We start from the raw sequence: 23,879 nt of genomic DNA on the forward strand, positions 1-23,879 counted from the left end.
ATAAGTAATAAACTCATTAGCTTCATTATATTATTCTTTTTGTTTTCCATATATAGCTCCTCTTGTTAAACCCAATATGAGTGGTTCAATGAGTTCATTGTACTATATTATTCAGGTTTCACATTAAATGTCACAATGGATGAATAAACTTAGGTCAATAAACACCTACTTTTAGTTATATAAAATAATTAATAACCAACAGACTCGTTCATCAATTTCCCTTCCTAATCAACTTAGAATCTGCCTAGTATATGTCAAAGGTTACAACAAAAGTGTGACGCAACACAATCTTTCCGGAAGCTTTTCAAACATCTAGACCGACCAAAATTTTTTCATATCAACATCACCAAATTCATAACGATAATTAACAAAGGTAAATACCATAATATTTGTTAAACAACATTCAACTTGAAGAACCAAAAACCTAAACCAGGATACTCATCCCCATATTCTACTCATGAAGCCGCCCTTTTGTTTTTTCATCCTACTCTCAAGAGATGGGAATTCAATGTTGTTATAAGCCAGGTCCAACACGATTGGAGTGCGTGAAATGGCCTGGAAAGGTGGGGGGAAGGATGCAATGCGGGGAGCACATTTTACATTGGAATCGCCAACAGCAGACTCATAAACATCAAGTTTATCAAGGAGGAATTTCTCCAACTGAAACAGATAAGGGTACATGTTAGGATAAATCCATCAAAGTGAGGTTTAATTAATTTGTAGGTCTTTATAGTTTGACCTAATTTTCCAATAGATCTCTAGTTTAAAAATTTTCGATCAAGCTCCTAAAATTTTCAATCAAGCTCCTACACTAAATACATTTTCTGTAATCAAGGTTATAGAGCAATTTACGGTTACAAAAAAGTTTTGGTTTAATTGAACAAATTTGTGTGTTTGACTCTTGACAAAATAAGAATGGGATATATTGTAAAATATCAAAGTTTAAGCAACTTTATTTTAATATTATAAGGACCTAAGTAAATATTAAGTTAAAGTAAAGCGGTGCTTGTAGTATAATCAAACCTAAAAGTTATTATAATCTTGTTAGGTCCTACAAATACGTAGCAAGCCTTCCCAAAAGAGATACATATATATAAGATGACCAAAACAAACAAACAATTTAAAGCGTGTTTTAATAGAATGCTAAGTACCCGCTCAGCCCCGGTCAATGATATATTGGAGATCCTTTCAGAGATGTTTTCTTGATCCTTATTCTCTTCCATGATCCCCAAGGCATGTTCTATACAACTGTTAGATCTGCACTGCTTGCACAACTCCTCCAGGTCTTTTATCATATTCTGCCAACACGTGGGGTTTAATACACACTTAAAAGGAATCAAATATAACAGCTATCAAAGTAAACACGACGCTTTGGCTATTAACGCAGTGAATTTTAAAGATGAATCTAAAATTATAGGCAACCAAACACGATGCTTTAATTATTCATCTTTTAAAATAGCGTAAATGCACCAAAACTAAATCCTACAAAAGTTTCAAAAGCATACACACCAGATTCTGATTGCATTGAACAGAAAAAAAAAATAAAGTATTGGATGCACAGCAGATGGACTCTCAAATTAGTTTGAACTAGATTATCAACAATTCCAGCATTTTCTAATCATTAGGGCCAAAAGTGTATATATTTGAACTCACGGGAAATGAGGTGTGATTTTCCCTGAAAATGTGATAGGGTAATATTACCTTATAGTCACCGTTTAACGATTTAAACTTTCTTAAGGCATCCTCTGCTAAGTTGCGAACATGATGATACAAAGCATAGGCTTCAGCCCTCTTTCCAGCCACACTGTATGACTTTGCCACATAAAAGCACCTGCACATAAGTTGAAGGCATGTAACTTAGTTCTGGAAATACCATCCTTTAAAGACCCAACAATATATTTAGATAAAGCATGATTGTTGTCAACAAGCCAGATACACATTTAGCTTTACCAGCAAATAATAATTTCCAATTTCCTATCTCCCTAATCTCTCCCATGGCCCTCAATAGAAGAGAAATCCCAAACAAACAAGAAAGACAAAGAAGAAACTAAATATTGCTTTACATTGCAGTCAAATCCCAAACCCGTTCAATGACTCGAAAAAGAAAAAAACTTTGCTGCAATTCTTGGCAAAATAGTATGGGGAAATATATCCAAATGCTTACATCAATAGAAAATTTTCCATAAATGGGAAAGGTAAATCGGGGTTCTGTTGAAGCCTAAGAGTTCGGGTCAATGTGTATTTGAAAGTCAAAGCAAGTTTTCAGAAAACAGTGAAAACAGAACACAAAAGCTATTATCTAATTAGGTACACAAAGAGCGTAAGGAGAAAGTTCAATCTTGACCTAGGGTCAAGCTAGAGAATATTTGTCGTGATTAATGAAGGTTACAAGGACTCACTATTAAATAATCAATAAAGAAAAGCTCATTGACCAACATAATTTATTATTTTTGGCCATCACTTTTAGCTATCAACCTAATTCCTTTAGTCTATCAACCCAACAACATAGTTTTAGCCCACACTTTCAAACATTGTTGGCTAACTGCGGGCCAAAAACAATAAATTCTATTGGCCCTCTAACATTCCTCTAATCAATAATCATTCAATGTCACCGAAATTTACCACACTCGGCAATCAAACTAATGATTATAAGTTGTAAAATTTTTTGTTGCAGCAAAATTTTTAAGTTTAGTCAAAACCAAATTTACAAGAGGTCTTTCAATAACAAGTTAAAATAATTGCTCCAAGGAATCAGACCTTTCTGCTCTAAAAGCCAAGGTTTTGCATGCACACTCATCAGCAAAGCTCACTTCTTCTGGCTTTTTATCCCTTCCTGAACTGACTAAATCGGAAAGATCGGCTGTATTCTGCCAAACACACACAAACATTGTCATTCATCTGAGGAGCATAACATGAAAATACAGCAGAAAACATATTTTTTAAACAAGAGAAAATGTGATAATTTGATACAAATGTTCTTGAAAAATCATGGATATCAACCTGTAGCAAGAGATCATATAAACGAACAAGCTCTTCAGGTTTGGTGACTTTATCATTTTTATCATCACGACGCCTAGCAAGTTTACTTTTTGCAACCTTAACCAACAAAAGGTTGCGCTCAATAGTTCTTTCTCCCAACATGGCACTGACAGCCTTGTCAAGACCATGCAAATCATCCTTCACGTTTTCTGCATTTCCTGCAGTGGCCTAAAACGTATAAAATATTAGAAATAGATAAACTATCCCCAGGGGTGGACCAGTTTCCACCCCTGCAACAAGGCTAAGAGAAGACCTTATCTATAATTAACGGTAAGAATATCAAGTAATTTCCCATACCAAATCAGCTCGAATATAACCTCTGGCTTCGTGATACGCAGAAAATATTTTGTCAAAAATAACAAGTTTCTTGTCTGATGGAGTTGAGTCTGCCGATGAACCATGTAAATCCTTCTCGAGCTCTTGAGCTGAGAAAATTAACCAAAGAGTAAATTTACTCAGTAAAGAATGAACTATGGAGAATGAACCAGAGAAAAGCTACCATATGTTAAAGCACATAACAAAATCCATAAAGAAAATTCACAAAAGAATTCTTGCTTGAATCATTTTTACAAAATCCATAAAAATCCACATGAAGTTCATCAATAAATTTTCCACCCCATTTCACCTCCCAACCAAACATACCCAAAGAGATAAAGGAGTGCAGAGATTCACATACGTCGCTTTTAAAATGAGATTATTATAACCTTTTAAAATGGCAACCCTTGTTTTTGCATTTGATACTGGAAACCTATGGCCAAGCCAATTGAGCTCTGTCATGGAAGCAGCCTGCTGTGATCTTGCTTCTGCCATAACAGCCTGCAACAAACAATAATCATACTCTTTCTTCAATATCATAGGAAGTGTTTGCAAAGATGCTTGTTATGTTATTGCTTTAAATAATATAGCTCATTAAGACTCTAGAATGAAAATAGAATTTGTATCATAACCAAAAAAAAAAAAAAAGCAACAGTGATCAGTATGCATCATATATTGACATAAACTTCTACATAATGATCCTTGGTAGGATTCAACCAGAATGAAAGGAATTGAGTTTCTAAGAAAAATTAAGATGGTGGAAGTTCCTAATGTTATTCAAGAAAGCTAGTTCACACTTAATATCACAAATAAAGACTAATATGCATATCTTGCAAATCAGCCTGTTACTATTCATGATTTGTAGGTGGTCAATGGTGTAGCTATATTTCTTTCCACTTTTTTTCTCCATTGATATGTATAAGTACATCCAAACCAACCTCCAACTTTGCTTTAAAAAGGTCTAATGCAGGACCTTCCATGTCACCAATGTTCAAAAGTTCAGAGGTCTGTAAATTTGACTGGCCAACTTTATGAAGGCAATATCGTATACTAGGTTCCAGTTCCTCAACTCGCTCACGGCACAAAACTTGATTATCCAAATCTCCATATTTCCCTAATTCCTCATATACAGCCCTGTCAAATAAGGAAAAAAAATTAATTTAAGAGACAAAACAAGTGTCACAAAAAGGACATACATTTTTTAATAACGGACAGTTATTTCATCTTCTTTCTGAGGCAGCAAACAAGGAGACAAGTAGAGGTACCTGGCACTTTTGAAGCTCATTAAAGCCACATCCCAGTTCTGATCTTGTTCAAACAACAAATTACCCTTCATATAGGATGCATAGGCCTGAAATTCAATAAACAGAAAAGATAAAGAACTTTCATTCTTCATCAACAAAAAGGAAGCAGCATTTACCCAAAAACCACAAAAAGTAGAACCATCAAATGATTTGCATTTTGACAACACTAAGACTCACAATCATTGTTAATAAGTTGAAAAACATAATCATTGAGCAGGAACATAGTAGAATGTACAGGTTATCTTGGATGTTGGAACCAGCAATCAAGATAACTTAGATAGTTTGATGAATAAAAGTAAAATATATTTTAGGCTTTGTTGTTGTTGCTGTTGTTGTTGTTGTTGATGATGATGATGATGATGATGAATAAAAGTAACATATACTTTAGTACCTAAATCTGGGGCGAAGTTTCAGTCTCCTCTCCATTAAGTTTCAATTTAAGATTAATTCTAATACTTCCAAATTAACACCAAATTTGGTGCACGATCCTTGAATAAGTGCAGAACTAATGAACTTGAACACAGTTAAAGGAAAAACTATCAAGTTTCTTATCAATTCCAAGATAATGCAGTATCTTTTTAAATTTAGTCTTATTCATTCAATGCAATAAAATGTTGTTTATTTCGAATAATTTTCATGACATATACTGTCTTGGTTAAAGCACTCCACTGGACAAAAACTTATATAAGATAACAATACAAAGATTCTACTTGAACATTTATATATGAGGATGAAACCAAAACTTAACAAAATGTTCAAGATCATAACATGAATCATGACTTGTTTAGTTCTTGTGGATTCATGTAAATCTTTGTTCTATTTCTATTATTACAATACCTATGTAGATTGAATGAAACATATGAGCCTTATAAGAAACACAAACATATATCAATGAAACTTTAAAATAAATAAATAAACAGGCATTTGAAAAGCTAAGCTAATTGGAAGAGTAAACATACGAAACAAAATAAAGATGAAGTATCTGATATCACAACTAAATCAGAAGAAGATAACAACCATCACTACACATAATTTTTTTTCTGAAATAACTGGCAGAAATCCAGACCTCAGCTTCAAGAGATGTTCTTGAATCTGCCTTGATGGCACACAATTTTGAAAACAAAGTAGCCCATTTTACAGCTTTCCGCAGCCTGCCAATCAAATAGATACGTTGACGTGCATTTGGGCCATCTGGAAGCTGTCTTTTCTCCATGGCATGACTCCAAGCTCTCTCTGCCGAATATAGAAGCACATGAAGAAACCTGAATTTTGACAATATATCTTTCAATGTTAACCATGCTGCCCATGAATAGATAATTTCATTTAAAAAAAAGGGAGACAGAATGATTAAATGTCTCTTAATCCGTTTTTCTCAAACATCACCAGAAAAATGAAATCAACGTTTAAATGAAGGCGTTCACAAGGATGGGTTTAGGGTTAAGTCTGAGAAACACTAATATTAACTGACGCACTTAGATATCTAAAAGTGGTTCAAGAGCAATGGTGCAAGAGTTTTAGTTGAGATAACAATATGCATCATCGTCAATATCTTTAAGGTAATCCAGGAGGCTAGAAGAAACAAATACTATCAAGATAAACCAGAAATAATTTGATAGAGGAAGATTCTAAAGCCTAACATGCGACAGGTCCTTAAGTTTCTCATACTCTCGCTTTTATAACACTCAGTGTAAACTAGTTACATAAAATGTTCCCCAGAGCTCATGTCAATGAAGAAGATACAGTAAAATAAAGTATACCTTACGTCAGTGACGGTACTCTCGGTTATGTTTCTTTTTGAATATTTGCCTCGACCATGAGTAAACTTCAATGATTTATATAACCTCCTCAAACGAGCTGTGCAATACCTCCTACAACATTAAGGGGAAATTAAAAAAAAAAAATCAATTACCAATTTATATTTCATCATATTAAATCAAATGGCTTGAATGAACTTTCCGTATGATTGATCAAGGAAGTATAATGGTAACACTAAAATCATTGCTGTTGAGGTCAGACAATAGCCAGAATATGGGAATTTCAAAATTTTAGTTGTTTCAGAACTCGTGATTAAATCTCAGCGCAAAGTACTCGTACCCTCATAAAAACAAGGGTACAAAAGAAATTCCATAAATATATTGACACCAAATTTGGCGATTTTCACTGTCATTGTCACAATTCAGCTACTCAACTATCTCAGGAAAAACCAAGTTCAATCTCAAAGACACATACCGATATCGAGTGTAATCTCCATGCCGCAAACCGTGCTGCATTTGTGCAGATTTCAAGAGCTGCAGCACTGCAAAAAAAAAAAAAGATACATTATTGATTGATTCAAATTTCGCTGTTGTATCCTAAATTATTGATTTTCATCAGCTAAGTGAAACATAATAGGAATAACATTGACCTAAATTTGAGAAAACAAAAAAAGGAGCATAAGAACAACAGCGTGAGAGGGGTAACAAAAAGAAAAACCTAACCGTTGATGGAGAACTTGGGAACAATCTGATCGGAATTGGCGGATTTAGGATCGTCGATTTCCATAGCGGAAGGGTGGTTATCTTTCCCCATGGAGTGTGGTGTTGTTCACTAGTCAAATATATTCCAATCACAACAATAATAATTAAGATTCTAGTTAAATTGTTATAAATTGCATGCGTTTTTGGCTGGTTAGAAAATAAGGGTTGAATTTTTTTTTCTTTTTTTCTTCCGGATGCTACAGATCTGGGAATTGAGAGAGAGAGAGAGAGAGAGAGAGAGAGAGAGAGAGAGAGAGAGAACCTGATTGAGGCGCAGTGAGTGAGTATGAAGGTTACAAATTACAATATGGAGAATGAAATTGCTGCACCGAAAGCCTCCTAACTTGTTTTCTTTCTCAATCAAGTTCTTCAATAATCATAGTATTAATTATTAATTAAATATGAAAGAGAGTAATTTTTTTTAAAAAATAGGGAGATTTAAATTTGCAACCTTTAAATGAGTATAGAAAGATTATGTCATTTTGAGTTGTAGCTGGTTGGTGAATAAATAATTTTTTGGTTTTTAAAGGTTTAGATTTTGATAAAATAATCTTTTAAAGATCATAATAAAATAATTCTTAAAAGATATATTTTATTTGATAAAATAGCTTAGACGTAATTTTATATTAAAAAAAAGTAAAGTATATTTTTCTGTTTTTAAAATTTGTTAAAAGTTTTAAAAAAATTTTAAGTTTTATTTTATTTTATTTTATTTTATTTTTCTATTAAAATTTTTTATTTATATCAAATATATTTTTGACGGTTAATTTTTTAAAAAATTTAGGACTAATTTAACAACAATTTATAAGAACAACTATTAATAAAAACAAACTAGAGATAGTTATCATGAATTATTGTTAGATTGATCTTCAATGTTTTGAAAATTTAGCAATCAATAATATATTTGATACAAATCAACAAATTTTGGGATAAAATCAAAATAAAAATAAAAATTTAAGAATATTTTTAAAATTTTTGACAAATTTTAAAGACAAAAAGATATACTTTATATTTTAAAAAAATAAATTTTTATTTTTATCTATAAAAATTTAGAAAACCAATAAATTTATGAAAAACATTATTCATATATTAAACACTATTGCCGCCCTATAAAATATGGTTGTTACTAATTAATTGTATATCTAAATTATTTTTTAACTAATAAAACAAAAAAAATTGTGTGTTTGATTGTTTAAAAAATACTGATATCAAAATAGTATTTATTATAAAAGATATAAATGTAGTGAGATTGTAAATTTATTTATGAATAAAACTAACGTTTAAATAAAAAAACTAATTTTATTTATTTTTTAATAACTTTATCGATATTTTAACTTTTATAAATAAAAATAGTAATTTAATAATTTACTCATGAAAATACATAATTAGATATTATGTTTAGAAAATACAATAATTGCATAAATCAATTTATACACACATTAAGATTGGCTAAATGATAGAACTAACAATCTTTTGTAAGAAAAATATACTTTTATATTTGGATAGAGAATATATAAAATATTTTTTAATGACAATATTGTATTTGCCAGGGCCTAATATAAAACATTTATATTACTGGATATCAATGTGATTTCAATAATTCAATGCAGTCAAAGATATCGACAGGTACTTAACATTTTGCTATATTATCAAATTTGGTAATACTAGAAAGATAAAAAAAAATTAAATTAATCCTATTAATATTTATTAATTGTCTGATTCTTTTTGTTTTCTAAACATTATTGTATCAAATTTTCACTGCATTATAAATTACCCATAGAATTTTGTTACATTTATCTTTTTTTGTCTTACTTGGATTTCTAACTATTTTTATGTCTAAATATATTTATCAATCATTTATATGTTTTATTTCTAGCAGGTGGAAACTTAGATGAAGTTGACTTCACGTGAAGTTAATATCTGAGAATCGTTAAATGATTTGACTGATTTGACTAAATTTTCATCCAACGGCTCTCAGATATCAATTTCACGTGAAGTCGACTGCACTTGAGTTTTCACCTTTCTAGCAAAACCAAAATATGCAGTTATGAGTCTAGTTGCATTGCATGTGAAAGATAAGAGCATAGGGACAATATAAGCTTTATTGGTAAGAAACTAAAGTTCATACAACCTTAGTCAAACAAACAACCCCTTCACACAATGGACATATTTGAATACATTACTTATTTTTTTAATTGCAAGAGAAATGTTGTTTTTGTTCTCACTATTTGAATAAGCACACTTAACTCTTATTTTGCAATAGTGGTCCTTGAGGACCTTAATGCTTGAAACTTATAATAAAGGTCCTTATTTCCATTGGAGCAAGCTCTACAACAAGCTTTTGAGGATCAACTGGTCCTCCCCTTGAAATATGTGGTTCTTGAGTTGATCCTTTGACTTTCCATGCCAATCTCTTCCTCTCCATTTCTGCTCTTTCTTGGTTTGCAGATAAGCTCATCTCACTTATTTTGATAACCTAAGCACCATGGAGAATTATATTTATGTCATGAAATACTTTAGACAAATTGTGCAATGATTAGGTACAAAAACAAAGTTAAATCCTAAACCATTAACGTTTGGGAAAAGGCTCACAGCTCAAGACTTGGTCTACTACTATGCTAGCTCCTAATCAATTTCTAGACGGCTTTTTCTGGGCTCGGCTACATGGATCAAAGACGTCATTGTGTCGTGTCCATGCTTTGAGATGCGACCTTGTTTTACATTGGCTGTCGCAAGCCTGATACAACCTAACATGGCTTGAAAGACGTCATTGCGTCGTGGTCATGCATTAGGATGCGACATTGTTTTATGTTGGTTGTCCCACACCGAACAACTCTCCTCATTTTTCCGGGCTTGGGACCGGCTATGTAAACATAGGCAGAGTTAAGCTAGCTCCTAATCATCAATGGAAAACACAAAAACATTATAAGTTGTGATTCATGTTGTTGTTCTACCTGTTTGTTGTGGAACACCTTTTTGAGTTCTACAGTTGCCTTAGCTGAGAGATACTTGTCCTCGCCAACCTTGAATTTATTATCAAAAATAGAAAATTCAGTATGTAGAAAACCAAATATAATGCAGAAAAGGAACAAAACCAACCCATATTTCTAAGCTATGCATAGATTAATTCATGGTAAGAATACTATATATCTATAACAAATAGAATGTACCTCATATAAGTGTGCAAGCCTTATGAGAACTTCTCCATCACCTAGATCCTGCAAAGCTCAAGAAAATAGCATGACATTATCAAAAGTCATATAAACATTCAAGAGTGCTTCATTATTGAACTTACACAACTTCATTGAAAATATTAAAATCTTAAAATCTCTCTTCATTAACAAAGGTAACTGATACTCACCTGAAGGGTTATGACTGCAACGTTATCTGGCAAGCTGTATGATGGATTTATTCCTGAGAAAGTTGTAACATGGGAGTCTCCCCAGTTACCTTCACTCTAGGAAAAAATGCGAAAAGAGAGTAGTGTAAATGTTCTTAGAGCATGCAAGTATTTTTTCACAAGTTCAGCCAAATACTTCTAAAAGCCACTCTTTAACTACTACCTCTGTGAAGGCTAATAGAAACGGCGAGTATATCTCCTGACCAAATGATCGACGCCATCTCGCACCGTCTCCCACAGGATCAATCTTGAAATAGTACTTCCCTAGTACCTGCAAAACAAATATATCATATTGAAAAAAGTATGCATAAGTGCATAACTTATGGTCCTTGCCAACTAAAAATTCCAGAGATTGATTGAATCTACTTACAGTTAACCCGGCGCACTTATCATGGATGCAAACTGTTTCATTCAGCGGCTCACCAACACCTCTAGAATCATCTACAAGCAATCTCCTATAACAATTTGATTGGTAGAATTAAGAGTTTAGAATGATACATAATTAATTAGCTTAAAAAGTTGAACAAAGCATAACAATTAACAAACCTATGAACCATTAGTTCTAATTGCCCATCTTTGATGCTGGATCCCCCTACAGACCTATCTACCAATATAGAGAGCTCTTTACTTTTATCTTTCAGGTAAATCCCAAGGTTGATCTGAAACAAAAAACTAGATTTCAATCATCATTCATGTGTATTGGTATTAGCATAATTTCAACAGACTTGATTCAACAGAACAACATACAGGGTAATAATTTCCAGCAACAGGTTGATTTACTTGCAATTTCCAGTCTTTTCTATAGTCTCGAATCTGTAAAGTGTACACCGTTTTAGCAACAAATCAGGAATACCATAATATAATACATTTGCCTAGGCATTCATATTGAGAACTCTAAATCAGCTGATCAACCTATTAGGCCTACCCTTTCGATGAAATCGCGTCCATTGGAATCGGTGTAAAAGGTTTTGCTACTTGCTACACTTGTTGTAATCTCTGTTGCAATTTCTTTACCAACTCCATCATCAGTAGGTATAGGTCCAACCTGAATCAAAGAGATTTTTGTTTTTAGTAGCAAGCACAAGCATTAAAATAAGGTAGCTACTTCAATGAAGATTAAGACGATATTATGAACCGTTAGATGATTTGACATGTTTGACTGAACCATCTAACAGTTCAAAATATGATCTTCACATGAAGACATCTTCGTGGAAGTAGCCACCTTAAAGTAATAGAAAGTGACCGGAGACTTACAATAAACTCGACCTCAGCATGCTCTTTCCCTTTGTACAGTCTAGTGATCTGTTGAATTTTTAAGCCATGGTCAAATATTGAAGTTGATAAAGCTTTTGATAAGGTAGCTCTCAACCTCTCATATAATTGTGTATGAAGGTTATAAAGAAAGTTGTTAAGCTTAAAGTTCAACTAACTATTTATTATCTAGGTTGTCTATGTCTTCATCCAAATTTTGGCATGTCCAAGCTTCACTGACATATTTAAGTGTTCTTAGAAAGAAAGTTAAGTACTACCTGGTATATCCATGAGCTAATCTTCTGATGAACTTCATGCACAATTGGCCCGCGGAAGACTGTGAGAGGAGACTGAAAGATCTCAACTAAGAACAGTTATTAGTCTCTTGCTACCATAGAGTATTCATGATTGAACATCACAAGAGTTCTGATAAGAGATTTTCACCTTTCTGTCTGATTTGATTGGAACTGATGAACCATTGGGGCGAAAAATATATGCGCCGGAAGGCTTTTAACAATTTAGAACATTTAAATCAATAACTTTAATAAGTTCTCACATAACAATCAATTCATCTATGCCTGATCAAAATTCTGAGTACAGGAAAATGTATCACCTGAGAAGTTTGTGTTCCATCATCTCCATATGAAGAATAATATTTGTATGCCTGGTCTATGGATTCTTTGACCTTTCATTGTGAGCAAAAATTTAGAACACATGCCTTATAAAATCTTAATCTATACACCCTTTGTTCCCTTTTATTTTTCGCTGTTAAAAATCTAGTAAATTCTTAGATCAATGTATTTGGATATAAATTGTATCTAAGTACAATGATATACTAGATTTTCAAAGTGACAAATGTAAGAGAATGAAGTGGAAAAGTAAGGTTCCATCCAAATTGCATACCTTGCTTTTGCTGTTGATGTATTCAATGAGTTTTGCTTCCTTCTCGGAATAAATCAGTTTCAAGTTTCCTGGACCAACTTCAATTGTATCCTTCTGATTCCTTGATTTGTATGGTGTATATGTATCTGAAATAGTAGCTGCAATAGCAGTAAAAACAATAATTTTATCAGTTATCACATACAAAAAGTTTTTCTTAGTTGCTATCATAAGCATGACTCATCATGTTCTGAGAATTGGATCACCCATGAGGATTAACCTGCTTGTTTAGCTTTAGATACATAGTAAGTGCTAAAACCAAGTGGCGGGACAGTAGCCGAAAATGCAAGCCAGTATTTAGGTTTTACAGTTGAAGATACTCCCAGGTATGCTGCAGTGTAGTACTTTCTCAAACCAATAAAAGTATCCAGTATTGGTAGCAGCTGTGATTGGATTTGTTTTCCACTTGAATCTCGAACAACAACATATTCGCTTACAACCTACAGAAAAGTTGATAGACAAGTTACTTCAAGCAGAAACAGTGTTTGTTCTTGCAATATGATTTTCCTGTTTTGAGTTTGAAACATTTTTCATTCATGGCAATTCATGAACATAAGTTAACTCAATTGAACAAGGAAATAAAATGCATCATAAATGTGCAATGCTTTACCTAAAAAGGCATTGATTGCCACATAAAAGCAAAGCATGAAAATGCTTGCAAATGTAGTTGATACTTCATTCCATATTGATAGTCGTTTTGACTTTGTTGCTATATTGATTTATAAATATAACAACAGTGTCAAAATGACTATCAATATGCTAGTATATTGTCCATCATATATTGAAATAAAGATATTGAAGACAGTAATGGTTGAAGGAAAAAAGACTCACAGGGATCCTTATTACATCCTCTCTACTTTTCCATCCAAGTGGATTGTAAACAACTACAACCTACAGAAAAGCCATTATCTCAGAAGATTCTTGATATATAAAAAATTGTGTTCCAATAAGCAATGGATTTAGATGTCATTGATCCTCACCAGGTCTTTTCCATTCGAGAAGTCAGTTTCTGACGCAGGACAATAACTTATGTTCAGAAGTGGACACTAAAATGACAAGATGGAACACAGAAGAGAAAAGATATAAGTAAGAATTAATAACTCTATATTCACCATTGTGAAAATGTTATGAATATCATGTGAAGGGAGAAACAAGAAAAAAGCCATTTGAATTATGTGATAACTAACAACTTAATAGTTCACATATTCACCACTTACCTGTTGAAATTTAACCTGAGGAATCTGATGACCAGCTTTTGGTGCATCTGTCAAGTAAGAAAGTGATGCTGCAACAACCTTCTCAGCCTGAATAACATATCACATGATAACATTTTTGAGATTCTATTTAAGACCAAAAGAAAAAAAGAAGATCCAAGAGCACATATACAAGCAATTATTTACCTCTGTATAGCCTATTGAAAGCCGTTTCGCATAATCATTAGCCACATGCTGCTTTTCTGTACCGGATACTGCGTCGTGGTGTTGAGCAATAGCCAAAGCATCAGCCAAAGAATCAGTTTTTGGACCTAAGGCACTCTTCCCTTTAAAATACTCTAACTGCCTTGCTGCCTATTTCACAATAAGAACCAGATTGTGGAGTTCTGAATTCTAATGAGATTCTAATATACATTTGAATGAAGACATTTGCATAGAATATTTGGGTGAACTTAACAATAATAGTAAGTACTTAGAAGGATTACCAAGTAGTAGCCACTTGAGAATCTAACATAGCCTTTGATAGCTGGTCTACTTGTAAAATACCCCGTCCAATAGCCATTTTCCACATCAGCATACCTAACAAATTCATGGCACAAATATATAAACAACAAGTTGGAAGGATTGATTTTAAGTTGACAGCTTATTCATTGAATTATTCGCATTCGGACTCACGGAAAGTAGTCTTCAGTCTTGATTGGCCAGGCCTCATTAGCAGCATGTTTCGCATCGGTGTATATGGATGGGGTTGAGTAAAGGGCATGAACCCGGCCATCCTGAAGAAGCATTGTCCAGAAGTACCATTAGTATCTCAAAAAATTCTAAACACACAAATGCTTAACAAAACAAGTTTTATTTAATTTAGATTCAGTCAAATTTAGCAGGCCAAGATGGAAGATAGTACATAGCTTGAAATCAATACTTAAGTAAAAAGAAAGTGATGAATTAAGGAAATTGTTGATGATATTAACTTGATTAACATAGTGAATAAACTTATCCAATTGGCGAAACCAGGTATGTGCATATTGGTACTTGAAATCTGTCCCCATTGTCCACATTATATGATTGGTTCGCGTAATATTCGCCTGAAACAGGATAGCCAGCAGTCTATAAAACTTCAAAGCATCTTATGAACTTAAAAGGAATACAAATTTAGAACAAAACAGCTATCTAAGGATAAGTTCCACACCTGAGAAATCGCTGCTGCAACGAACTCATTTACACGTTCAGGGACATTGTAGTCAAACAAATTGACATCATCCTTCAAGTTAAAAACCACACATTTTTAAATGAACACTAGTTAGCCCTGAAGAATAATACTTGAGTTAGATTCCTACCTGTACAATTGGAGAATCATCATTTACTTCATAGTAGAAATTAGCAGGAGGTTCATAGTTCTTAGGGAATGCACCTGAAAATATCTACATAAACATCACAATATTAAGGATCAATTAGTAGAAGCATACTTTAGAAGCCAAAAAATGAAAAATGTTCAAGAACATTTTTTCTTTATGCAGCATCAATCAGTGTAAAGCATAAACTAGTTGGATTACTTACTTGCTCAGATGAACCAAGGCTCTTAGAGGCCTGCCACACAACTTCAAGAGATTTTTCATCTTTCCTCTTAGCTCTGTCTTGGTAATCGATCCGCGCAAAGAATAGGGAATCAAACCCAACCTATGCCAACAAGCATTTTGCATAACCATGCTAGTGAAACAGGTGGAAGAAACACTATGTAAAAAATACCAAGATATACTAAATTGTGTTTGGCAAGTGTCTCAAGACAGAAATACCAAGAAATTGGGTAAATTAGGTCTCAGGATAGAGATATTTTGTTTGTTTCTATATCTGTTTCCTTCTCAAAACAAGTTTGGATCTTAACTCACAAACACACACCTACCTGTGCACTCAACAAGTATGCTTGCACCGCCGAATGTCCAAACGGATCGATTTGCCATCCTATTCTTGGGGTTTTACCAAATTCTTGTTTGATGAAATGGTGTCCAAGTGTTGTTTGATCAATCATGTCAATGTAATGTGTAGTAGCCTCATCATGCATAACCATACCCCCATTTCTGCAAATTTGAAAATAATGCAACAGAAGTGATTATCATATTAATCTCAGGCAACAGAAGTGAGATAATGCAAATTATAGAGCAGACTCCAAATTAGATACAACTTTGAATCAATATGAAATGGGTAAAATTGTTTAAATACATGAACTCCAATTGACCAGAGTTGACCAGCTGTTTGACTATGTTCTGAACAACTTCACTTTGTTCTCTCCACCAACGCTGGAAAAATGCCTACAAATTCCAATGCACCAACCAATTTCAACCACAGCAATTTCCACAATAATATCATCATGATTCAGATAAATCAAAACAGATAGAGCCTTAGCTTGCCTGTTCAACATATATAAACCTGCGATTCTTGTCCGCCAACAATGCAGGCACAAGCGAATCGAGCACATTTTGAACGCACGCTCCCTGAATTGAGTTATTGGAACCGACATAGTACTGATCAACGGTCTTCAACCAACCAACATCATCATGAGTGTGAGCAACCAAGTGAACATTGAGCTTCCCAGCAACAATGTTTGAACTTGTGTTGTACTTTATGTACTTTGATTCCGTTGATGAAATGAAACACCCCAAAAACACCAAAACACACAAACAGGAACACACTACACTCTCCATTATCGAAGTAGCCACCATCATGAAAAAACCAAGTACAAGGAAAACACAGACACACACATATATATATAGTCAATAATGTATGTGGAACGTTATTATTATTATTATTATTATTATTATTATTGTTATTATTATTATTATTATTATTATTATTATTATACATGAATTATTATTTGTCGAGTAGGACCAAAATTTTGAAGACTTCGAAATCATTTGATCCTTTTTTTAACCTTTATGGTCCCATGCATGTCTTTGGCTGGTTCTGATTATAGTTATTGGCCACCGTTACTATTATGACTAAAAATAAGAATTAGATATAGGATATGTTTTACGTTTATCGTTAGGAATCAAATTTCGGATCACATAGTTAATGGTTTTTCAATCAAATGAGAAAGTTAATTTGGAAACGAAGTATTTATGGAGTCAATATTCACATGAAACGACAATTAATGTATGGATAACTATTATGTTAAATAATTTTCTCAAATATGTCAAATTATTTGACAATGTTTATCCATTATCTTTACATGTAAAAACATATAACTTTTTATTTAAATTTGAATTAAAAAATCAATCAATTGAGTATCAAAAAAATAACTTTTTCAAATTATATAAAAAAAATAGTTATTTTATCTTTTAAGAATATATTTTAAGAGTATAAAAAATTAATAATATTTTTAAAATTTTAATATATTCAATATATTAAAAATATTAAAAATATAAGATATACATTTACAATATTTTGTAAAAAAATAAAAAAAAATAAAAATTTTAGATATAATATTGATAATTGAAAATTATTAAATAATTTGACTGATTTAATTAAATTATAATCTAATAGTTTTGAATTATCAATTTCATGTTAAGATAATTATACGTAAATTTTCACTTAAAAAAATTAGTCTCACAATATTAAAAAATTGAAATAAAACAAATTATAAAACTCCATTATTATCATCTTCATTATCATCAGCCTCACCTACATGCTCTACCATCTCACAAGTAGTAGCAGCAGCCAGTTAAAATGAAAGTGAGTTGAAAATTATTTTTAGAGTGATGGTTGTTTAAGATCACATAATCAAGTTGTCTCATTTATCATTGCATTGATTCTATAAAAAAAAAATAAGAAAGGAAGAAGAAAAATAAAATATTTATTGATTAAATTGAAGAAAAAGAGAAAGAAAAGGGAGATGAGAAGGAGACTAATAGTGATGGTGGTGATAGTTGGGAGTGGAGAGGGAGGAGATGAGAATAATGGAGTTGAGAAGGTATGATTGAGTGCGGTGACAATGGGATAAGAGGTTCAAATATTAAAAAGGTAAAAAAAAGAAAAACAAATGAAGTAAAATTACGTCAGCGTCAACAGTAAAATGGCGTCGTTTAATCATGTTACGTTATTTTTTTGCTGACATGACATTGTTTAAATGTACTATGTCATTTTTTTAGTGACAAAAAAAAAACTAATTTAAATTATATCTTAACATTTTAAAATATCATTTAAATTAATTAAAAATTAAAAAATTAAATTTTAAAAACTATTTTAAATATTAACTAAAATATCCAATTATTAAAGATGTGCACATAACTTTCTTATAATGCCATAATGGACCATTAAAAGTGACATGTGAGGTAGTTGCCTGGTTTCATCGTGATGAGCGTGGATTTGAGTTTTGCCCCGTTTCCTTTGTAGTGTAGTGTGGTGTTAACGTTGAATCAGAATGTTTTGTTTACTTTTTGCTGCCCGTGACGTGGCAGTTCTTCAGTTGCTTCAATAATGCATTGCATGCTACGGCGGATCAACTTTTTAGTCAACATTTATCCTCCTTTTGATTTTGATATGATCCACTCAGTAAATCACACTCATTTTATAATCTATTTCTACTAGAATTTTTTATTTAAATAAATAAAATAAATACATTAATTATCAAAATAAATAATTTTAAAAATATTTACCGTCTTATATTATCTAATCATATATCGTTTACAGTATAAACAAAATGACATTGCATATATCTCATTTACAGTATAAACGAGATATGACACATCAACTGCGTCGTGTCTATCTCGTTTACACTGTAAACGAGATAAGACTGAACAGCATCTATAAGTATAAGTCGTTTACACAGTATTTTTGCACCCCACGTTGACCTAGTCAAACTCTTTCTCCCCTCTTTAACCGTTTTCTTCCATATTTGAGTCCTATACGGTGATGGCACGGCAGGCGGGCAACGACAGTGACATCAACAAATTAAATGAGACTTTGCATTACGATGGGGCGGCCAACTTTGAGGTTAGTTGCGTTATATTCAGTTAATCTAAGTATGTTGATATTGTTAGGGTAGTCTCGTAGTGACAAGAACTTAGTAAGATGCTTTAGGGGTTGGACTGTATGATTAATTTAGAACAATATTTGCTTGTGTAAGATTTGTATGACTTAATTACGATTTGCTTACCGACATAAGTAAGTTAAAGACAGCTGTAGAGTAGACACATGGTAGTATGTTCCTAAGTAGGAGTAGTACTCTGTTCTTAAGTAGAGTAGAAAAATTGTATTATTATCTATTTATAGGTTAAAATCTTATTTTTCATTCTGCAGAGGCCTCGCCTTCTGTTGTCCCGACAAGTCAGCCATACCCTTCCTCCACTCGACACCATCGTCCCGTATCTGGTTGAGGCCGAATTTGGCAACACCGTGCCGCTCAGGGACTTCACATTTGACAATTTCCTAATTTCGGCACTCATGGAGCGATGTCGTCCGGAGACGCACACGTTTCATCTTCCGTGGGGTGATGTCACTATCACCCTGCAGGACGTGGCGTACCACCTGGGCCTACGTGCACACAGAAACGCCGTTTGGGGTGCCTTCGTGACTTTGGTCGGTGGTACAACACTGAGACATGGGCGATGGTGGAATAGCTACTTGGTGCCAGGCCTCCAGTGATGGCACAGCAGGCGGCGCAGAGGAAGGAATCGTTCATGCTGAAGTTAGTCTGGTTGCGTAATCGTGTTCGACAGATGCCCCCCACCGACGATCTTGAGACCCTCCGACAGTATGCCCGCTACTACATTATGTTACTGATCGGAGGGTATCTGCTGACAGACAAGTCCAACAATCTGGTGCACGTACGGTGGCTACTGCTTCTACAGGACTTCGCGGAGTGCAGGGCGTTATCATGGAGCTCTGCTGTGTTAGCCTGGACTTACCAGTCACTCTGTTTGGCGGCACAGCGGGGAGTCACGGATATCGCTGGTTGCACTCCGCTGCTGATGAGTTGGATTACCAGAAATTTTCTCAGTGGTGTTCACTAGATAGAGGAGTCTACCAGTACCCGCTAGCTGCCAAGTATCGAAATATTATTTTTTTGTTTCATGTTAAACTTTGCTGTTAATTCGCATTGTTTGTAACTTAAGAAGTTGTATATGTCTTTGTTACTTTCAGATTGGTTGGATTGCAGCAACAGAGTAGAGACCAGCACCAGTCCAGGGTCTTGCACTATAGGTTATCTATCGACCGGTTACGGTTCGATGAGGTAAGTCATGAAATTAAATATTTTGATATTTCCTTATACTTGCTGTGTTGTAATACTTGTTATGCTGTTAAATATTTTTTTATTCAGTTTGCATAGAGGGTGCTAGACAACTATGCACTCCACCTAGGGGTGGAAACAGGCCAGGCCAGGCCAGGCTTTGCTCTTAACAGGCCTGGCCTGTCATACAGTTGATTGGCCTGAGCCTGGCCTACAGCCTGTTATAGGCTCTTTATAAAGTACTAGGCCTGGCCTGTTATTCAGCCTGGCCTGGCCTGAAGCCTGTTAAAAGGCCTGATAATTTTTTTTTTACAAAAATAAAAATATTATTTAAAAAAATTATTTTTTAATAAAAATTGTTATATATAATATGTCATATATTTAATATTTATAAAAAACTTTAAACTTTTAAAATATTTAAAATATACAAAAATATTTATAATAAAATATAATAAATTTAAAATATCTCATAATTTTATTAATAATAAATAATTATTTATATATTTAATTATATTTTAACAGGCTCAGGCAGGCCTGCCAGGCCTATAAGGCTAATTAGTAAGCCTGGGCCTGGCCTATTAATATATTAAGGCTTTTAAAAGAGCCTGGGCCTGTACCTATTCTATAACAGGCCAGGCTGCAGGTCCCTGGCAGGCCGCCTGGCCTTTTTCCACCCCTAATAGGGGTGGAAACAGGCCAGGCCAGGCCAGGCTTTGCTCTTAATAGGCCTGGCCTGTCATACAGTTGATTGGCCTGAGCCTGGCCTGCAGCCTGTTATAGGCTCTTTATAAAGTATTAGGCCTGGCCTGTTATTCAGCCTGGCCTGGCCTGAAGCCTGTTAAAAGGCCTGATAATTTTTTTTTACAAAAATAAAAATATTATTTAAAAAAATTATTTTTTTTAGTTATATGTAATATGTCATATATTTAATATTTGTAAAAAAATTAACTTTTAACATATTTAAAATATACAAAAATATTTATAATAAAATATAATAAATTTAAAATATCTCATAATTTTATTAATAATAAATAATTATTTATATATTTAATTATATTTTAACAGGCCCAGGCAGGCCTGACAGGCCTATAAGGCTAATTAGTGAGCCTGGGCTTGGCCTATTAATGTATTAAGGCTTTTAAAAGAGCCTTGGCCTGTATCTATTTTATAACAGGCCAGGCCAGGCCAGGCCAAACACAGGCCAGGCTGCAGGCCCCTGGCAGGCCGCCTGGCCTTTTTCCATCCCTAAGTCTCCACCCACCCTCCGAACCTGCCTGAACACAACAACATAAGATTGCTTTAGACACTTCGTACAACTACTTAGTATATCGTAATGAAGTATTGAAAGGCACAGATAAATTTAATATTACCAGTATCTGAGGTTCTGTCAAAGGGCCACACAGAGGCTCCATTGACACCAATTATCAACTTGATGACACTGCACATGATACTTTAATCGGTCTGATTCTATCACTCGGTACTCCGCACTCCTCTGAATACTGTATTTTTTCACACTCTGAAGCACTGCCTCTCTGCCTCTAAACTTGTGGCCGACCCAAAACTCTACACTGCCGTCTAGGTTGTAATCCTCTTCACCCGTGTCAAGAAACGGAATCCTCTCGTGCATGGCGTCCAAATCCAGGCTGTGATAGTGAGAGGGAACTGCCAAAATGGGCTGGTATCGGAAGAGGTGGAGGCAGGACATGGCGGGTCGCAATCGGAACGGGTGTCTCCAGAACACACTCATTCTCATCCCCACTATCGGACAATCCGCTTTCACCATTGTCCGCCGCGTAATCCTCGTCCGACTCCTCCTCGCCCTCCTCCGCCTCATCCACTGGAACGGCAACATGAATGGGTGGTGGTGCGAGAGGTAGTTGTCCTGCACATAGGTCGAGTGTACGGAAGGACCACCGCCACTGTGTCCAACCTCTGCAGACAGCTCCATTACTTGCTCCACCATGATCCTCCCATGGATGTCGAACATCACTCGCACATGCTCGTCCCCTTGGAGTCGAAATAGTCGAAATCGGAAGACTCCATTACCCATGGGGGCCAGTAACCTATCCGCTACCCTTCCGATTTCCCTCGCTACTGTACCACCGAACTTGCTCAGTATCAAACTCTTCAAATCCGACAACGTATTCACACGTTGAATGGGAAACAATATCGGATCCTCGCACTCAAATGTCACCCCGTTATCGCCGTTTCTCATACGGCAATTGGGATACACAAGCACAATTATGTACGGATTATTACTGGCCATGCCTTATATTTGTGAGAAATATAATACGAAAAGTTTGTCAAGAATAGGGGTGCACAGACCCGGCCCGGCCCGGTCCCGAACACTTTAGGAACTAATTTGGAGTGATTTCATCGGGCTTAGGGTCGGGTACGGGTCTCAAAAATAGACCCGGTCATTATTTCGGGTTGGGTTCGGGCCATAGCTCGGGTCATCCGAAGTCGGCCCAGTGGCCCGGTCATCATACACAATTAATATTTTGTGTTATTAGTGATGGATCATGACTATTCTTACGTAGAATTTAAGTATTGTAAACCTTAATATTTTGTGTTATTAGTCATTATAAGACTATAAGTTAATGTTTTATGTTTAGAATGCATAAGATTTTAGACTAATACATAAGATTGTGTTATTTGTATTGATTTAAATATTTGGTATTATTAGACAATATTAGTATTGATTGTGGTTATGCTTTAATTTTGAAGAATGGTTGGTTCTTGTTATATTTTTCTAAGTGAATTTTACCATGTTAACTAATGGTTGGAGCCTTGGAAATTTGGATATTTTTACATGTTAGTTTACAAGAAGGTATCAACGTAATGTAATGTTAACGGCCCGGTTTTCACCCGGTATAATTGTGGCCCGAAAGTGTATTGGTTTCATCGGGTTTAGGGCCGGGTTCGGGTCTAATAAATAGACCCGGTGTATATTTCGGGCCGCGTCTGGGTCACATCAAACCCGACTTCACCCGACCCATGTGCACCCCTAGTCAAGAATACCAAGGATTACACATCCTTTTATAGTCGGTAGGACACAATTCCATGTATCTCGTTTACCGATAGATAACATGTCATATCTCGTTTACACAGTAAACAAAATACATGTAATGTAATCTCGTTTACACTGTATACGAGATATGACTGAAAAGCTTAAAATGATAAATTTTTTAAAATTATTTATTTTGGTAATTAATGCATTTATTTTATTTATTTAAATAAAAAATCTATTTCTAATATATATATATTACTGGAAAATTATCCCGTGTTCCACGTACGAAAATAAAACTTTAATGTTCCATTGTACAATCACTTTGCCTACTGCCTAGTGTTGTTTTGTCATGTAGTGAAGTATGAATTAACGATATTATATTATTCCTATATTAAAAAAGAATTTGTCGTAAATGACCCGCTAAAAAAAGATGTATACTAATTGCTAGCTGTTGGCTTAAAAAAAAAAAAAAAGTGAAAAAAAAGTTACTTGACTAACTATTTAGCCTCAAATAATATGAGAACTAGTCTAACAATCAAGTATTTTTTAAATATATATATATATATATATATATATTGTCAATACTCTTTTATATTTAAAGATGTTTAATTGTATTACAAATTAAATTTAATTTTTATTTAAAAATATTAAAATATCACAGAGTTTAT

The 23,879-nt window shown here is 34.0% G+C and overlaps 2 protein-coding genes across 4 annotated transcripts; both read right to left on the bottom strand.

The window, feature by feature from the left end:
* Nucleotides 1-149: 149 nt before the first annotated feature.
* Nucleotides 150-7,699, bottom strand: LOC112708107 (uncharacterized). The gene is made up of 14 exons (XM_025760245.2): nucleotides 7,437-7,699; nucleotides 7,136-7,244; nucleotides 6,888-6,954; nucleotides 6,416-6,526; nucleotides 5,725-5,920; nucleotides 4,620-4,705; nucleotides 4,293-4,488; nucleotides 3,744-3,855; nucleotides 3,337-3,464; nucleotides 3,001-3,207; nucleotides 2,758-2,867; nucleotides 1,702-1,831; nucleotides 1,152-1,298; nucleotides 150-660 (listed from the first exon to the last, which is right to left on the bottom strand). The coding sequence occupies exons 2-14, from the start codon at nucleotides 7,224-7,226 to the stop codon at nucleotides 439-441; spliced, it is 1,803 nt and encodes a 600-aa protein (XP_025616030.1). The 5' UTR covers nucleotides 7,227-7,244; nucleotides 7,437-7,699; the 3' UTR covers nucleotides 150-438.
* Nucleotides 7,700-9,257: 1,558 nt separating this feature from the next.
* LOC112708105 (probable alpha-mannosidase At5g13980) lies at nucleotides 9,258-16,756 on the bottom strand. Of its 3 annotated transcripts, XR_003156248.3 has the most exons (29): nucleotides 16,384-16,738; nucleotides 16,196-16,284; nucleotides 15,879-16,053; nucleotides 15,536-15,655; nucleotides 15,316-15,399; nucleotides 15,168-15,239; nucleotides 14,950-15,063; nucleotides 14,654-14,754; nucleotides 14,464-14,557; nucleotides 14,165-14,332; nucleotides 13,982-14,068; nucleotides 13,745-13,810; nucleotides 13,596-13,655; nucleotides 12,985-13,204; nucleotides 12,729-12,865; nucleotides 12,439-12,510; nucleotides 12,270-12,332; nucleotides 12,104-12,175; nucleotides 11,829-11,876; nucleotides 11,500-11,619; nucleotides 11,322-11,387; nucleotides 11,121-11,233; nucleotides 10,945-11,029; nucleotides 10,738-10,845; nucleotides 10,536-10,631; nucleotides 10,345-10,392; nucleotides 10,129-10,197; nucleotides 9,767-10,037; nucleotides 9,258-9,650 (listed from the first exon to the last, which is right to left on the bottom strand). XR_003156248.3 is itself a non-coding variant. In XM_025760243.3 (28 exons), exons 1-28 carry the CDS (start codon nucleotides 16,696-16,698, stop codon nucleotides 9,453-9,455), a joined length of 3,060 nt encoding a protein of 1,019 aa, XP_025616028.1. In that variant the 5' UTR covers nucleotides 16,699-16,756; the 3' UTR covers nucleotides 9,258-9,452. The 3 variants fall into 3 exon arrangements, 2 of the variants coding, with proteins under 2 accessions (XP_025616028.1, XP_072057709.1); XM_025760243.3 differs by lacking the exon at nucleotides 9,767-10,037 and having other exon boundaries at nucleotides 16,384-16,756; XM_072201608.1 differs by lacking the exon at nucleotides 9,767-10,037 and having other exon boundaries at nucleotides 10,738-10,838; nucleotides 10,941-11,029.
* Nucleotides 16,757-23,879: the final 7,123 nt, after the last annotated feature.

The sequence above is a fragment of the Arachis hypogaea genome, chromosome 8, assembly GCF_003086295.3.
Source record: "Arachis hypogaea cultivar Tifrunner chromosome 8, arahy.Tifrunner.gnm2.J5K5, whole genome shotgun sequence".
NCBI lineage: Eukaryota > Viridiplantae > Streptophyta > Magnoliopsida > Fabales > Fabaceae > Arachis > Arachis hypogaea.

Coding starts and splice junctions, on each gene's coding strand:
- LOC112708107 (XM_025760245.2), bottom strand. CDS start 7,226: ATGGGGAAAGATAACCACCCTTCCGCTATGGAAATCGACGATCCTAAA. Junction 6,527..6,887: donor GGAGATTACACTCGATATCG/GTATGTGTCTTT, acceptor TTAATGTTGTAG/GAGGTATTGCACAGCTCGTT. Junction 4,489..4,619: donor ATGAGCTTCAAAAGTGCCAG/GTACCTCTACTT, acceptor CTTATTTGACAG/GGCTGTATATGAGGAATTAG.
- LOC112708105 (XM_025760243.3), bottom strand. CDS start 16,698: ATGATGGTGGCTACTTCGATAATGGAGAGTGTAGTGTGTTCCTGTTTG. Junction 14,333..14,463: donor TCTCAAGTGGCTACTACTTG/GTAATCCTTCTA, acceptor ATTGTGAAATAG/GCAGCAAGGCAGTTAGAGTA. Junction 10,632..10,737: donor TTCTATTAGCCTTCACAGAG/GTAGTAGTTAAA, acceptor ATTTTTTCCTAG/AGTGAAGGTAACTGGGGAGA.